We start from the raw sequence: 15,062 nt of genomic DNA, 5'->3' as shown, positions 1-15,062 counted from the left end.
GCAAAGGGAGGTACTAAGTAGTCACAAGCACATGGAACTTAGTGACGATGTCTATAGCGATAACTGGTGTACAGAAATAGCGAGGAATTGTTTTTAATGCATGTACAATTTTTTTTTTTTTTTTAATGATGTACTGAAGAGTATATGAAGAGTTCAGATGCAAAAGCCTCTAAGTGCCATCTGAAATTTTCTTCTAAAATTAGTATTTTTATAAAGCTTGTATATTTAAGTTCAGTAATTTCACTTTAATGACAATTAATTGGTAATTTTCATTGCCATTAAAGTGAAATAAGTGAACACAAACATACAAGCTTGATAAAAATGATCATTCTTGAAGGAAATTTCAGATGGCACTTAGAGGCTTTTGCATCTGAACTCTTGCTATTGTAACTGCGAATCGGCTATTTGGGGATCTTGTCAATCGTTGCAAACACATGGGCCCCTATGCAGCTGTCCCTCGCTGTGTCTGACCAATGAGGAATCTGATTTAAATAAGACCTCCACCTGTCACTCACAATTTTACAAATAACATAGGCTACTGGCAGACTGAAGGTTGACAGAATCACTCCACAATCCAAGGGTATAGTGAGCTCATGAAGACTATTTATATTCAAACAAGGGAGGAAGATGGAGATAGTTGCCCTTCATTCTTGAGGTATCACTCATCCTGTCTATTATTGAGGAAATTAGAAAAGGACATAAGAGTGGAACAATTAGGCTACTTTATATAAGTGCACTTTTCATAAGTGCACAATGCTGTAACGATAAAACCAACAGGTGGCATGGGGTAATTAGACCAATGGAGAACCATAAATTCCTTTGTGATCCTAAAACAAACCATCTCAATAAGTAGAGATTATTTTTCTCTGTACACACTAGAAACAGACTCTTTCCAGAGCTCATTAGAAATTGCTCAGAACAATCGCAATGCTTTTAAAGGGAAACTGAAATATATTTTCTATGCTTTTAGCACAAAGTCAACATTTTCATAGTGATGTTTTTATTTATTTTAGAATGATATTGCACCCATAGATCCACATTGGAAACACACAGTAATATTGTGAAATATTATTGCAATTTAAAATAACTATTATTCTATTTGAATTTAAAATGTAATTTATTCCTGCTATGGCAAAGCTGAATTTTCAGTCTTCAGTTTCCAGTCTTCAGTGTCATTGTTCTATGCTCATTTGCTGCTTAAATCCATTTGAAAACGGTTGTACTTAATATTTTTGTGGAAATTATGAAACATCTTTTGAAACAGGATTCTTTGATCATTTCAAAAGAACAGCATTTAATAATAATAATAAAAAACTAACAATCACTTTTGTCACTCAATTTAATATATTCTTTTTAAAAGATTTTCCCCACATTACACAACAAATAGAAAACTGTTATGACAGTGTTTATTTTCCCAAAGGCCTGGTGGTGGTTCCATAGGTTTCCAACGGCATGCAGAGAGAGCCAGCTGAAATGTTTATACACAAATAGCTGTACAGAAGCCACTGAACACTTGTCTGCCTTTGTCTGTTATCTCTATGTCTACCATTATCCAGTTCACATTGTCTCAGGGGTGGGGGACAAAATTCCCTGTATTATTTCATAATTTTCAAACAGAAATTGAATTAATGAGAGTTCCATAAATTCCTAAAAATGACTAAATAATTTTTTATACTCAAAGCAACAGATGAAACGAAACAACTGATGTTAGACAATTAAATTAATGCCTAAATATTGGTGCCCAGTTAATCTATTCAAACATGGTGTGAAACAAGATCCCTTCCAATGCACAAGTGTGTGTGTGCATCTGTTTTAAGTCTGAAATAGGCTCCTCTTCACACCAAAGGACAAAGGTTTTAGGGTGGGAGAGTTAGAGGTTAGAGGTCAGGGTCTGGGTATTGGACAAGACAAGATCCTGTAAAGTAGAAAATAGATCCTACGTGCATCTGTTCAAAAAGCTTATCCAAGAGCCATTTAGCAAACGTCACATGGGGAGGGAGGACCCTATAAAAACACAACGCATCCATAGAGAACATCTCAGTCCCTTTAGGATCTTTACCACCAGCCGTACATTCTTCCTCAGTGACCCCCTCTTCCCAAAACACCCAAAAGAAGCACCATGTGCGACACCATGGAGTTTGTAGAGGAGTTTGAGGAGGAACAGGAGGAGGTAAAGGAAGAGGAGGCTGAAGAAGAGAATGAGGAGGAAGAAGAAACCGATGAGAAAGAACAAGAGGAAGAAGATGAACAAGAGGCAGAGGAGGATTTCAAACCCAAGCCCAAAATGTATATTCCCAACATTATGGCACCAAAGCTGCCTGATGGAGAGAAGCTGGACTTTGATGACCTCCACCGGAAGCGCACGGAGAAGGACTTCAATGAATTGCAGAGTCTCATTGAGCTGCACTTCACCACCAGGCAGAAGGAGGAGGACGACCTCATAGCTTTGAAGAGCCGCATTGAGCGGCGTCGGGCCGATCGTGCCGAACAGCAGCGCGTCAGATCCGAGCGCGATCGCGAGAAACAGGCACGCATTGCAGAGGAAAGGGCGCGGCGCGAGGAAGAGGCCGCCAAATTGCGAGCTGAGGACGAAGCCAGGAAAAAGAAGATCCTTTCCAACAAGGGCTACGGTGGCTACCTGCAGAAGGTAGATCAGAAGAAGGGAAAGAAGATGACGGAGCGTGAGAAGAAGACCAAATGTCTGCTGGAGCGTCGCAAACCCCTCAACATTGATCACCTCAACCAGGAAAAGCTGGGAGAGAAAGCCCTTGACCTTTGGAAGTGGCTCAGTCAACTCCACGCTGAGAAGTTTGACCTGGCAGAGAAGCTGAAGAGACAGAAGTACGACATCAACGTTCTGCGTAACCGCGTTAGTGACCATCAAAGGGGAGCTAAGGTGACCAAGACCACCAGGAAGTCCTGGAAATAAATCTGATTGACATATGCAGTGACACAGAACAGAGGAATCAGTTTCAAGTCTCATATTGAACTTTACAGGACATCATTTATATTTTTATTTCTGTTGATTAATAATTGTTTATTTAGAATTGTATCATACATGTAATAGGTTTTACTGGGTTTAATGTTTTGGTTCATGTAATCATGTTTCATGTAATCTGAAGTCTTGATCTTATGCTGTGAACCTTTTAAAAGTTTAATCTTTTTTTTTGTTTCACAAGATTTCACACAACAGTAGAAATGCAATCTTATATTTGAATGTATGATTTTGTTTTGCATTTCTGAACTTTTGCTCATTAACCCGTGTTTACAAATTTCTCAAATTAAAGCAGTAATTTCACTTTGGAAAACATGTATCATCTCATTGGCATCACTAAGATCGCTCAATATCCAAAAGCTCTTGCAGAAATTACAAATAAGAAATCATTTTAAATTTTGTATTAAGTGCTGGAATACAACATATTAATAAACAAATACATCAAGATGTTATATATATGGAAAATGTCTTTATTTTAACAACCAAAAGGCACATATATGACTGTACCAGCAGTAAAGGTTTTGGCACATACTTCAAAGTATCTATTTCTACAAAAAAAGCTAAATAATGTTTTTAGCAGAATAATTTTATGCTACGCAGTTCCAAGGACAGATACAAAACAAAAGTGTAAATGACATTATTCTTCTATAAAGGCCTGTGTTCATTTTCCACGTTCCGCTCTGTCTAGTGCACAGTTGAGCTTACACGCCATTCAAAGATCACCCCATTGACAGTTTAAGATTAATAAAATATACATAAGAGTTTGATTTCTAATATGCAACTTTCTTGCTCAATTAAAAAAAAAAAAAAAGAAAAAAAAAGACTTCTAAAAGCTTGTAGCAGTTAGATTTGGTCTATGATTATCTAGGATTATAGCTCAGCTGTTTATAGGCTAAACACACATTTTTAAGCAATTTATGGATAACCCAACTATAAGAGACTGAGTGCAATTATGACAAGTTAAATTGTTTGCACACAACTGTCATTATGCAGAATTCTAATAGTGGTACAAAAAAAGTTCAAAATTAAGGATTTAAGGATCACAAACTGAAATTTGGATTATAAAGTCCACTTTTTTGTTAGCCTTTAGTAACACTTTTTTCCATACCAGATACTGTATGACCTTTTCAGTGAGACCTAGAGATCCCGGTTGTTGCTGCTGATCATTTTGGGGTATGATGTCCCAATGGAGTTCCCAAATCTGTACACCACAATCTCCAGCAGGTACTCATCCACTTTAACCTTAACGTTGGCCACACGCTCATCAGACAGAAGGAAGACGATGGTAAACAGAGCCACCTCAAATTCTGGGCTGACGCCTATGAAACAGCTGCCCACAGGCTTGACTAGACCATTCCAGCTGAACTGCAGGTTTAAGACGTGATCGTCCTCATCTGGCTGAGAGATTGAGCCACAGTGTAAATTTAAATGTTGAAACTAATGCACACAAAGTTATATTAACATGATTATACAAGAGTCTCCTTGTCAAATCATTATTAAATGATGAAATACCGTGTCCTTGTTATTTCTGGCCTTGTATCCTTTGTAGTCCACATGATTGTGTTTCTCCTGATGGTAAAACTGGACCCAGTTATGGAGGCCCATGATCTCTTTACCATGCTTGGTTTCACCAACAAACACATGCTCAAATCCACAGGAATCTTCACTGCATGAGAGATGAGAGGGAGATGGGCAGATAAATATAAACTTCTCTATGTAGAAATGCTAGGCTTACAAATTACACAAGTCATGAACACATAAGCCTCAAGCAATATGATGGTAAGTGATTTTTTCATGCCAAAAGCCATTAGTATGTCAGTTACTCATCAAACAAACCCAATTCAGGTCATATGTCAGAAACACATATGTACGCTTGCTAGATTTTTAACTCACCCTCCACTTTTGTCTCTGCGATAGAGCTTGAACCAAATATCATAGAGTTGCCTCTTAAACTGAGCCGGATCCGACTTGGCTCGACCTTTGCTTACTAAATACCTGTGGGCACACTGCAAAGACAAAACCTATCAGAACTGGACTATATTATAATATTTTCTTTCACTTGTAGGGTAATGTTTGCATGTTAATGGTTGCATGTATTTGCACGATGATGTCTTTGCATTTTGTGTAATAGTCTCCTCCTTGAACCAACATCTCTGTACTACATTTGCACCGTTGTCTCACATGCTCATATTTACTCTCCACTTTCCATCCACTACATTAAACCATTATTAGTTTCCTCTCAAGTGTTTTTTTTTTTTTTTTTTATAGTTTTTGCAAGGCTAGGCAGTGCACTACAAAACAATATGTAATTATTTTAACATAAATTAAATTACTTTCACTCTGGTCAGGAACGATCCCTTTCAATCAGATAACAGTCAATAGTACACATACTACACATTCTTTAAGTTGCTAAATTTCAACATGTTCAAACATGATGTTACTAAATAGTAAGGCAAAACAAGACCATTGAGTAATGTGATAAGGTACATTCATTATCTCTGTCTTCAGAATGGCATCCAGGAAAAGATTGTTCTCCTTAAGCTCCTCTTTTGTCACCTGCTCAGCCACTCCTGTAGACATCTCATAATTGTCCAGCAGATTTATGAAGTCTGAGAAGACACAAAGTAGATTAAACAGCTGTCTAAACTGCCATGCATTGCATTATATCTGTGAATTTAATGAAAACTGAAAACAAGTGTATTTATTAGATTTATGTATAAGGATGCAATTAGAAACAAATTAGTATAGAAACGGCCCATGGTTTCTTACAGGCATAGGTATCAATGCTTTTGAGCTTGTTTTCATTGACATAAGAGAAGAGAGGAGCTCTAGCGCTGTCCCTGGCACTGTTACTGCCCTCAGATACAAATCCAGCCTTCCCCTGTGTGAAAACAAATCCACTATAAATGACTGATTGATTCTCCTAAAATCATGCAAAAGAAGTCATAGTGTTTTAAAGTCACCAGCTAACATGGAATCTAACATGTCTTTACTTAAATGCAGATATATATAACTCTCATAAACCTGCCTCCTCCCCCAACCACCTACTTGTAGGTTGATTTTATAGTCTGTTCCAGGTTTCATGCGGTTCACATCCAGCTTCCACAGTTCGTTCATCACATCTGAGAGCTCCTGATTGGTGCCTTGACTGCTGTAAAAAAGTATGACATTGAAAGTCTAGAATGAGTCAAGTCTGGCTGTATTGCCTAGTTAAGAAAGCAACTATAAATATAGCTGCAAGCAGCAATACGGGGCCAAGCCCTGCAAGGCAGAGCAAGCAACAGCCGCTGTAGCGCAATGCGGAGCCAGAAGAGCAAAACATCAGAAATTTAATGTACATCAAGCACAGTAAGCACATCAATTACAGCAGCACAGCTAGCATTTAAGCACCAACAGCAGTGCAGTGCCGGAAGGAATTTAAATTATTATTTTATACACAATTTCAAAGTCGCCCCACACTGGTCTCGAACCCACGACCACAATGGTTCGGGATTCATGACGCATGGTTGAACCACTTGCGCCACCCAGAGGACATGTTTTACAAAGCTGCAGAGGAGAGGCTTCAGTGTGTGAATGAGCACACAAAATCATGTTAACGAGATTAGCATGCTAAGCTAACTTAATGCTAATATAGCTTATGATGTGGTACATCCAATGCTGGCAAAATAGATATCCTCAGATTCGACATGACGCAAGGAATCGATAGACACCAATTTTATGATTTTGTGACAAACTGTTCAGAAGTTACAGCCTCTGAACCAATTATGGGTTGACCTCATTAAGTTTGCGACATCATAACTTTTTTTTTCCAGTATAGCAAAAAAATCGGGGACAGTACTTTTATGCGGCTCAGTCCGAAGATCATTTGAGTACATGTTTGGACAAAATTAGACCAATTTTGAAGGAGGAGTAGCGAAAAAACTGTTTTACATTCACTCCAATATGGCGGCCAGTCACATTGTTGATAAATAACATATGAGATATCGTTGAAATCGGCATAAGCCAAGGAATATATTGACATAAAGAAATCAAATTTCAAGCAATGTTAGCAAAAGTTATAAGCGTTTTTTCAAAAAACAATGATATCTCTGGAACACTAGGTGGCGCTGTGATCAAATTTCTCAGGTACCTTCGGGCCATGCTAATGATGATCCATACCAAATTTGGTGAAGAAATTTCAAATAGTTTAAAAGATATTGCAAATTATGACATCATTCAAAATGGCGGACACGTGGTACATCCCATCATGGCAAAATCGATATCCACGGATTTGTCATGACCCAAGGAATCGATAGACACCAAGTTTATAATTTTCTGACAAACTGTTCATAAGTTATTGGCCAAAATATGCATTTTCCATATCTCATGACCCGTAGGTGGCGCTGTTCCCAACTTTGGCATGGAACCTCAGATCATGCTTCCGATGAAGTGTACCAATTTTCGTTTCGATTGATCAAAGTTTGGCCGAGCTATAGCTTCTGAACCAATTTTGGGTCGACCTCGTTAAGTTTGCGACGTCATAACTTTTGATCAGAGAAGAATAAAAAAAATCGGGGACAGTACTTTTATGCGGCTCAGTCCGAAGATCATTTGAGTACATGTTTGGACAAAATTAGACCAATTTTGAAGGAGGAGTAGCAAAAAAACTGCATACTGTACTTTTCAAAATGGCCACTACTGTAATGGGCGGAGTCTTGATGTAAGATATTGGTTCTGATCAGCATGATGAGATAAATCAGGTGTACTAAGTTTCATTTTTCTAGATCAAAGGGTTCAAAAGTTATAACCATTTCAATGTTGGATTTTTGAACTGCTGGTGGCGCTATAGAGTTGGTCCTAGAGACTCAAAAATTGCTACAATTACTTTTCATTACCATCACTACAAGTGTGCCAAATTTCATCATTTTCCTATGTATGGTTCATAGGGCTGCCATAGACTTCAAGAGGAGGAAGAAGAATAATAATAATAATAATAATAAGAAAACTAACAGATACAATAGGTGCCATAGCCCCTTCGGGGCTTGGCCCCTAATAATCGCTGTAGTAATGATGGTAATTGGGATTATGGCTATTTGGGGGGTTATTTTAGTTCTTCCATCTCTACCAACATGAGTCAATGACAAATGTCCAAAGGTTATCCAAGATGATAACAAGGAGAAATCTTTAAAAAGTCTATGTTACAACACATCACATTATTAGAAATGTAATCTTTGTATTTGTGTTGGTTTCATACATTTAAAAAGAAAATAATAATAATATTAATAATAAACACACAATTCAACAGAAAAAGGTTCAACACTCTTTAAAATGTGTTTTAAGCAGTGATTTTCTCAACATTATTCATAGTAATAAAAATATGCCAAATGAAGTGCCAGCATTAATTTTTCAAGGATTTCAGCATTTAATTAGAACTTTTTATCTCTCTCTCTCTTTTTTTTTTTAGACATTTACTCCACCTAGACTTTTCCTTTAAATCCAACAAAATAAATATCTAAATAACTTTTAATTCAGAAATAGAAAGAAAACAATTCACAGTAGAGGTGTGTGTATTCGTGTTATGTTCGAAAAAAATACCAGACGTCAAGCACGGTTTCTCTCGACAGTTGACACCTGAAATTCTAATCACAATCAATTTGGCACGAGTACACTAGAAAAGCGAGTTCATGCCTTTTTATTCATAAAAAAAAAAAAAAGTGTTCAGTGCAGCATTAGGGTCACGCACGAACAACAAATCTCAAGGGGAAGACAGTGACTGGATCTAAAACGTTCAGATGACACACAGCTCATATCAATGTGAGTCACCCAGACATAAAAACACCTTTTTTTCAGGCATGAAAACACCTTTTTTTCAGACATGAAAACAAAACAAAACACACACGACGACGACACTATGTGTGACGCCGACGCAACAACTAGTTGTCAAGTGCAGTTCCCGTTCACACAACGCAGATTCACCGAAAAAGTCATGAAGATGACTGTATTGCCTAGTTAAGAAAGCAATTATAATAATCACTGTAGTAACCATCGATGGTAATTGGGATTATGGCTAATTTGGGGGGTTATTTTATAACAGATAGCAAGCAAATCATGTAATAAAAGGTGGCTGTTGTCACTCTCATTAATAACCGAACTGTGTGAACGCAGTTCCTCGCATCTGGAAAACGTTAAATAGAGGCTGTTTGTAAATGCATGGCATTGCCTCCACTTCAAACAAAGCTCGATTGTACAAAGGCACCACACTCAACACGGTAATAATGTCTAAAAATGTGATCTCTTAAATATTTATAGACATGAAGCTTCGTACAGAAAATCCAGCTGGTCGTTGTGCACATAATTTTTGTGTATTTTAATTCGCACCGGATGTTATGCCTGTTTGCGCGTGAAAAATACGTTCAAAAACAGCATCTTCACCCAAAACAAAACCGATCACATGTAGCTGCTACAGTTTAGTTAAGTAAAAGCATAGTCATTATGATTTTAAAACCACACTAAATACCCTTAAGTAATATTAATAACCATCAACAGAACTTTGAGTTGCTGATATAAATTAAGCACAAACCGGAAAGACCGTTAAAGTAACATCTGTTGCCATTGATTTTCTCACCCTCTGGCCATATTCGCAGGTTAAACCAGTTTCTTCTGATGATTCAAAGAAACGTTTAACGTTAATCACGCAAGCGACGAAAAGCTGGTTTGATGGGTGTGTTTGTGTTAGTTTACGCGATGTCAATTTGATCGATTGACGAATCTGACCAATGAGAGTGGCGAACGGTAACGCCTCTACAGGGTGAGGAAACGAAACTGAGATCCAGGAAGGGAGTGTCCGAGAAACAGGTAGCAGTGTCAGGCTATAAACTTTTTCTTTTCTTTTTTTAAACAGTCTCTGCTCGTATAAACCTTCTCTGATCCAAAAAATATATAAAAAATCTCAGCCTGATTTTTTCTCCATTTTGTAATATTTATTTGCAGTCACAAGAAGTGCATATTTTATAATATTTCTATATTTAGCCATACACCATCCATAAAAGTGCATTATAGGCTTTTTTAATGATAGAGCTTCTCTATATTCCTGTTCCTTTTCATAAAATAAAAATGAAAATGTTTATATACTGCATCCGTTCTCAGCAGTATCCAGTAATGGTGTTCATTCACAACACCGAAAATTAGGCTATATTAGGCTCTGGGGATAATTCTGAAACATGATAAGGTAGAAATAAACTACAGCACTCACAAAAGTGTAGAAATGTTAGTTGTTGGTTTTATTACAAGCATAGTCCATAGTTGGGTTCATCGCAAATCTTACCTTCTTACCTTTTCTTACCTTTAATTTGGAATTTCAGTAGTTCCAGATCTGAGTCACAGTGAATGAATCTACAAACATGACCTGTTTCCAATTAATCTGGTTGTATTTTTACACCAGAATGAATATGAATCAGAGCCTTGAAATAAAAATTAATAGCATACAACGACAACATACACATGTTAAAATTTTTATAGTGTGTTACTATGTATATTAACATGGTTAAATCATGTTGGAAAACACTCAATATGCCAGTAATTATTATTTTAATTTTAATTTTCTAGATTAGATTGTGTAGAAACTGGTCCAAATTAGGGATGGGTACACAGAAGTGACAGTGATGATGGATCATGACTTTGATAAAGAGTATTTTCTTTTTCTCTGATTGTTTATCATGGCATTTTGGGTTGTACTTTAAGGTCTGATTGGTTAGCGATGGGACTGCATGTCGTTCAGACAGGAGAACTAAAGTGAAGCTATGGCTTCAAAAGCGAGCATGCACTGATACCTGGAATCACTTTCATAATGAAAATATAGTCAACTGCAAATTGTGCAGTGCCAATCTGTCTTACATAATCATAGGATGTTGTAATTCTTTGTGGTTTAGTTGTTTTAGTGCATTGTTACTGGAAGAGTACATCCACAACAGGAGTTACACATTGTAAATAGTTCACTTTGCATTTCAAACAAATTGCTTGATTAGGATAAATATATAAAGTAATATATCTAAAAATCTTACAACTTAGAACTTTCAATAAGATCCAGTGATGATGGAGACCAAATGCAATACTTTCACTACCGGCTTCTTTGGTGAGGGTAAGATAGTGATTGTGGAGTTTGTCATTGATTCTTTTGACTTGAATTTGCATGGGCGTCACTTCAGTGTAGGATTTGAGGTAGCCTATGCTGACCTTGGGGAGACTCTTGCCACAACTGTCCAAATAAAACATTGAGAATTTGGTTGTTAACTTGTCGGTTCCATCCACAGTCCTTTGGGCCCAGATCGGAAATGAGGGTGAGGCGGGTTAAGTCTCCTGGCTCCCCTCAAGAACTTGACGACCAAGTAATTTCTTCCTACAGACTAGCCAGCCATGAGGGTGTGATTCGCTGCGATGGCTGCCACGTATACCTTGAGCGTGGAAGGGGTACGCACCTTATCTAGCAGCTCCAGTAAGAAGGACAGAATGGCTGATATATCACAAACGGCTGCGTCTTTGTTCTGGACAGCACACCAGTCAGAGAAGACAGACCATTTAAGAGTATAGAGGTGTCTTGTAGACGGCGCACTGGCCTCTGCTATCGTGCTGATGTAGGCTCCACAACTCGGGTTGTGGATGCCAAAGGGAACCTCTTGCCTGAGAGAGAAGGTCTTTCCTCAGCGGAATCAGGAATGACAGCTGTATCAGCTCGGGGAACCATGACTGGTTTCACCAAAGTGGAGCCACCAATAGCACTGAGCATCTGGTCTCCCTGATTCTCCTGTTGACCTGAGGGAGCAGAGCGATCAGGGGAAAGTCATACAGGTGAGCTTCAGGCCAATCCTGGGCCAGCACGTCCTGTTCCCTTGAGAAAAATATTGGGCAATGATAGTTATCTTCTGAGGCAAAGAGGTCTAACTCTGCCCTTCCGAAGATCTCCCAGATCATCTGAACCAATTGGGGTTGGAGGCTCCATTCTCCAGGACACACCTTGCCCCGGGACAGTATTTCCACCCCTTGGTTCAACCTGCCCGGCAAGTGCACTGTGCCCATGGAAGGAGCCATCTCGCCATCTTGTAAAGAGACCATGACCTGAGGCCGCCCTGGCAATTTATGAAGACTACCACCGTCATGTTGTCTAAATGGACCATGAAGTGGTGCCCTATGTAGGGCTGGCAGAAAAAACGCCATAATTTCGAGGCCATTGATATGCATGCATTGCTCCAAGCTGGACCAGGAGATGAATGCCAGTCTGCCTTCGCACAGAGCTCCCCAACCCGAGTTGGCGTCATCTGTTGTGACAACCTTCCCTCTGGAAGTCAGTCCCATCAGGGCAGGCAGCTGTTGAGAAGAGGAAAAGTGCTCTTTTACCCCTTTTCCACCAAGGCAGTGCTGGTGCCGGTTCGGAGCTGGTGCCTACTCGCGAACCAGTTCTTTGTGTTTCGACAGCCAAAGAACCGGTTCTCGGGCAGGAAAATTGGTTCCAAAGTGGCACCAACTCTTTGCTGGACTAGAACCGTTCTTTTACCACGTCATGCTTACGTCAGGGGCTAGGGGCGGGGTTATTGTCGAACTTCTTCTCGAACGTAACCTCCGTCTATAGTAATCCAGACGAGCAGCACAAATGTGTTCTAAACGTCTTCTTCTGACCCCAATATAGGATCGCAATGCCAGGAGAAACATTTGCAGAAAGACGATGTAGTCCACCATTGTAATTGTTATGCTTGTTGGTGCAAGCATTTCTAGGAAAGCTAAGACGTAGCCTATGGCAATGTACACAGTGACGTAACGACGTCGTTCGCTGGGCTCTCTAATCAGTGGAAAAACAAACAGGTTCTGAGAAGGTTGAACCAACTTTGAACCAGCACCAGTTCCGAACCAGTTCTTTTTTGGTGGAAAAGGGGTATGAGTAGCCAGTGGGTCCGGTATCACATCGGTAGTTTGTGGAACATCTACAGCTGGTCCGAACAAGCCGGTGGCACGGTGGCTGTCACTCGGGAGTCGAGGAAGGTGGTCCTGTCCACGTCCTTGATCTCCCTGAGGTTTAACCACGTACAGTGTGGATGGGACGGGCCCAGCATTGGCAGTGTGAACAGTGCCTCCAATGCCCAGAACTGAATGGGGGGTTGGAAGGCAAACTTAAGACTTTATTGAGGGTGGTCTGGCCTCAACGGGACTTAACCCTCTCCTTTTTTTTTCCTGACGGATCAGGACAGCTTCTGCAGCTCAGGGTCCAGTTTTATCTAGGGGTGGAGGGCGGCCTTGGCGTTTAGGAAAGAGGAAGCACTTGGTTGGCTCAGGGCACTGTCGGAGCTCAGGCTCTGGCTTGGACTGAGGCTGAGCGGGCGACAGGGCAGGCTTTGCGGGCTGTTGGGTAGGCTGCGCGCTTGGGGAGGAAGTGGTGCATGGCTTGTGGAACCATCTACAGGTCGGTGGCAGTCACTGGGGAGTCGATGGAAGGTGGTCCTGTCCGCGTCCTTGATCTCCCTGAGGTTTAACCAGAGGTGGTGCTCCAGGACCTCCAAACTGGCCATTGACCTGCCGATCACCTGGGCTGTAGACTTTGTTTGATCTGTCCTATGTTTTAAATACCCAATCATGCTTTATCATAAAACCTGCTTAAACTTGCTTGAACTGACACAACAACAATTTTATATATTTACAACAACACATTTCATATGTTTTACCCATAGACTGTAAAAAAATATGGACGTAGTGTCCGTGACGTCACCCGTAGGTTTCTGAAGAGCATTTTTGAAGCCTAAAGTGGGCGGAGCCGGCTGTCGCCATCTTGGCCTTGCGTCACTCCCGGATAACAGAAAATGGGCAAAGAGGCTGAGAAATCACGCCCAAATAGCTCGACGTGATCGAGTTAGCTCAGGCTGTTAACGGCTCTGGGTAATGCTATAAGGTTATGCTACTGACAGTACCAAGTCTGCGACTGCACAGTGCCTCGCGCTAAAGTGACACTTGATGATGTAAAGCCAATTAAAAGTTCCTGTTTTTGCCCTTCGAAATATTATAATAGTTAAAAGACATGGCTACAAGTGGCTAGACAAACGGCTAGCATTGACATCAGCGACAACCCACCTGTCACTCAAGTGGCCACACCCTTAAATGCAGAAATTTAAATATTAATCAACTAAACGGATGAGTTATAAAAAAATTCACCCCCCTCACAGTTGTTATGAAGGGCAAAATTAGCTGTAGACCAAAGCCACATAGAGATCCAGGCTGTAAACATGTTTTTTTCTGCTGTAAAGTTGGTAATTTTAACATGGGGGAGATACAGATTTGACTCACTTCTGCAGCCAGCCCAAGCGGCCAGTTAATGAATTGCAGTTTAACTCACTTCCGTGTTGGTTTCAAGAGAGAGAAGGGGAGGTTGCCGCTTGGTTTTACCCCATCAGTTGAGAGCTGATCTGGTTCATTTTTTGAAACTGGTAGATCCTTGTACTCTGAATGTTTCCTTTACAGAACAGAGACCGTTAAAAATCATAGATTTATCGGAAAATATATGAATTGTATTGTACATTTCAGTCTCACTTATAATGCTGCCACCTCGGTTATGTCGTTTCAATTATTAATGCTGCTGATACACTTATTGACCACAAGAGGGAGCCGATGATCACCTGTTTGTCACTTGCCTTTCTCGCATTTAACAAAAATAGGGACTTTTAATTGAGTATGAAAGTGTTAAAATATGCGTGATGTTTTGGAATATATGTAACGGAGGCCAGCTAGTAGTCGCTGTGCGAATAAACCTCATTCCTCTGATCTCAATAGGCGCTCTAGCGACAGATGTTAGGGGCTGCAATTATCTTTAGCCTCCTTGTTAGAGCGCCTGACCCTCACGCCGGAGACCCAGGTTCGAGCCCCACACAGGAGCGAGGCGAGTAGGATCCGGGTGGCGTGCCCTCACACTATAGTGGTTAGGCTATAGTGACCTAATTTGAATACAATAGTGACCTAAATACAGCTTTGAATCAGCTGAACTTAATACGGCTCGTTTTGTCGAAACTGAAGTGCAGTTTTCCATCCGCTCCTCTAGGCGGCGTCAACGAGTTTC

General features: G+C 40.0%; 2 protein-coding genes across 4 annotated transcripts; one reads left to right on the top strand and one right to left on the bottom strand.

The window, feature by feature from the left end:
* Nucleotides 1–1,335: 1,335 nt before the first annotated feature.
* On the top strand, nt 1,336–3,092 carry tnnt2c (troponin T2c, cardiac). The gene has a single exon (XM_084111492.1). The coding sequence runs from the start codon at nt 2,120–2,122 to the stop codon at nt 2,927–2,929; it is 810 nt and encodes a 269-aa protein (XP_083967618.1). The 5' UTR covers nt 1,336–2,119; the 3' UTR covers nt 2,930–3,092.
* A 352-nt stretch (nt 3,093–3,444) lies between these two features.
* On the bottom strand, nt 3,445–9,740 carry LOC311081088 (uridylate-specific endoribonuclease C). 3 transcript variants are annotated; one of them, XM_084111489.1, is made up of 7 exons: nt 9,600–9,740; nt 6,044–6,146; nt 5,765–5,876; nt 5,483–5,604; nt 4,889–5,001; nt 4,508–4,661; nt 3,445–4,393 (listed from the first exon to the last, which is right to left on the bottom strand). In XM_084111489.1, the coding sequence occupies exons 1-7, from the start codon at nt 9,608–9,610 to the stop codon at nt 4,133–4,135; spliced, it is 876 nt and encodes a 291-aa protein (XP_083967615.1). In that variant the 5' UTR covers nt 9,611–9,740; the 3' UTR covers nt 3,445–4,132. The 3 variants fall into 3 exon arrangements, with proteins under 3 accessions (XP_083967615.1, XP_083967616.1, XP_083967617.1); XM_084111490.1 differs by having other exon boundaries at nt 6,044–6,143; XM_084111491.1 differs by having other exon boundaries at nt 9,555–9,717.
* Between the last annotated feature and the right edge of the window lie 5,322 nt (nt 9,741–15,062).

Source organism: Abramis brama (genome assembly GCF_963993115.1).
Source record: "Abramis brama genome assembly, chromosome: 4".
Lineage (NCBI taxonomy): Eukaryota > Metazoa > Chordata > Actinopteri > Cypriniformes > Leuciscidae > Abramis > Abramis brama.
Note: the sequence above shows the minus strand (reverse complement) of the source record. Positions and strands in the feature narration are given on the sequence as shown.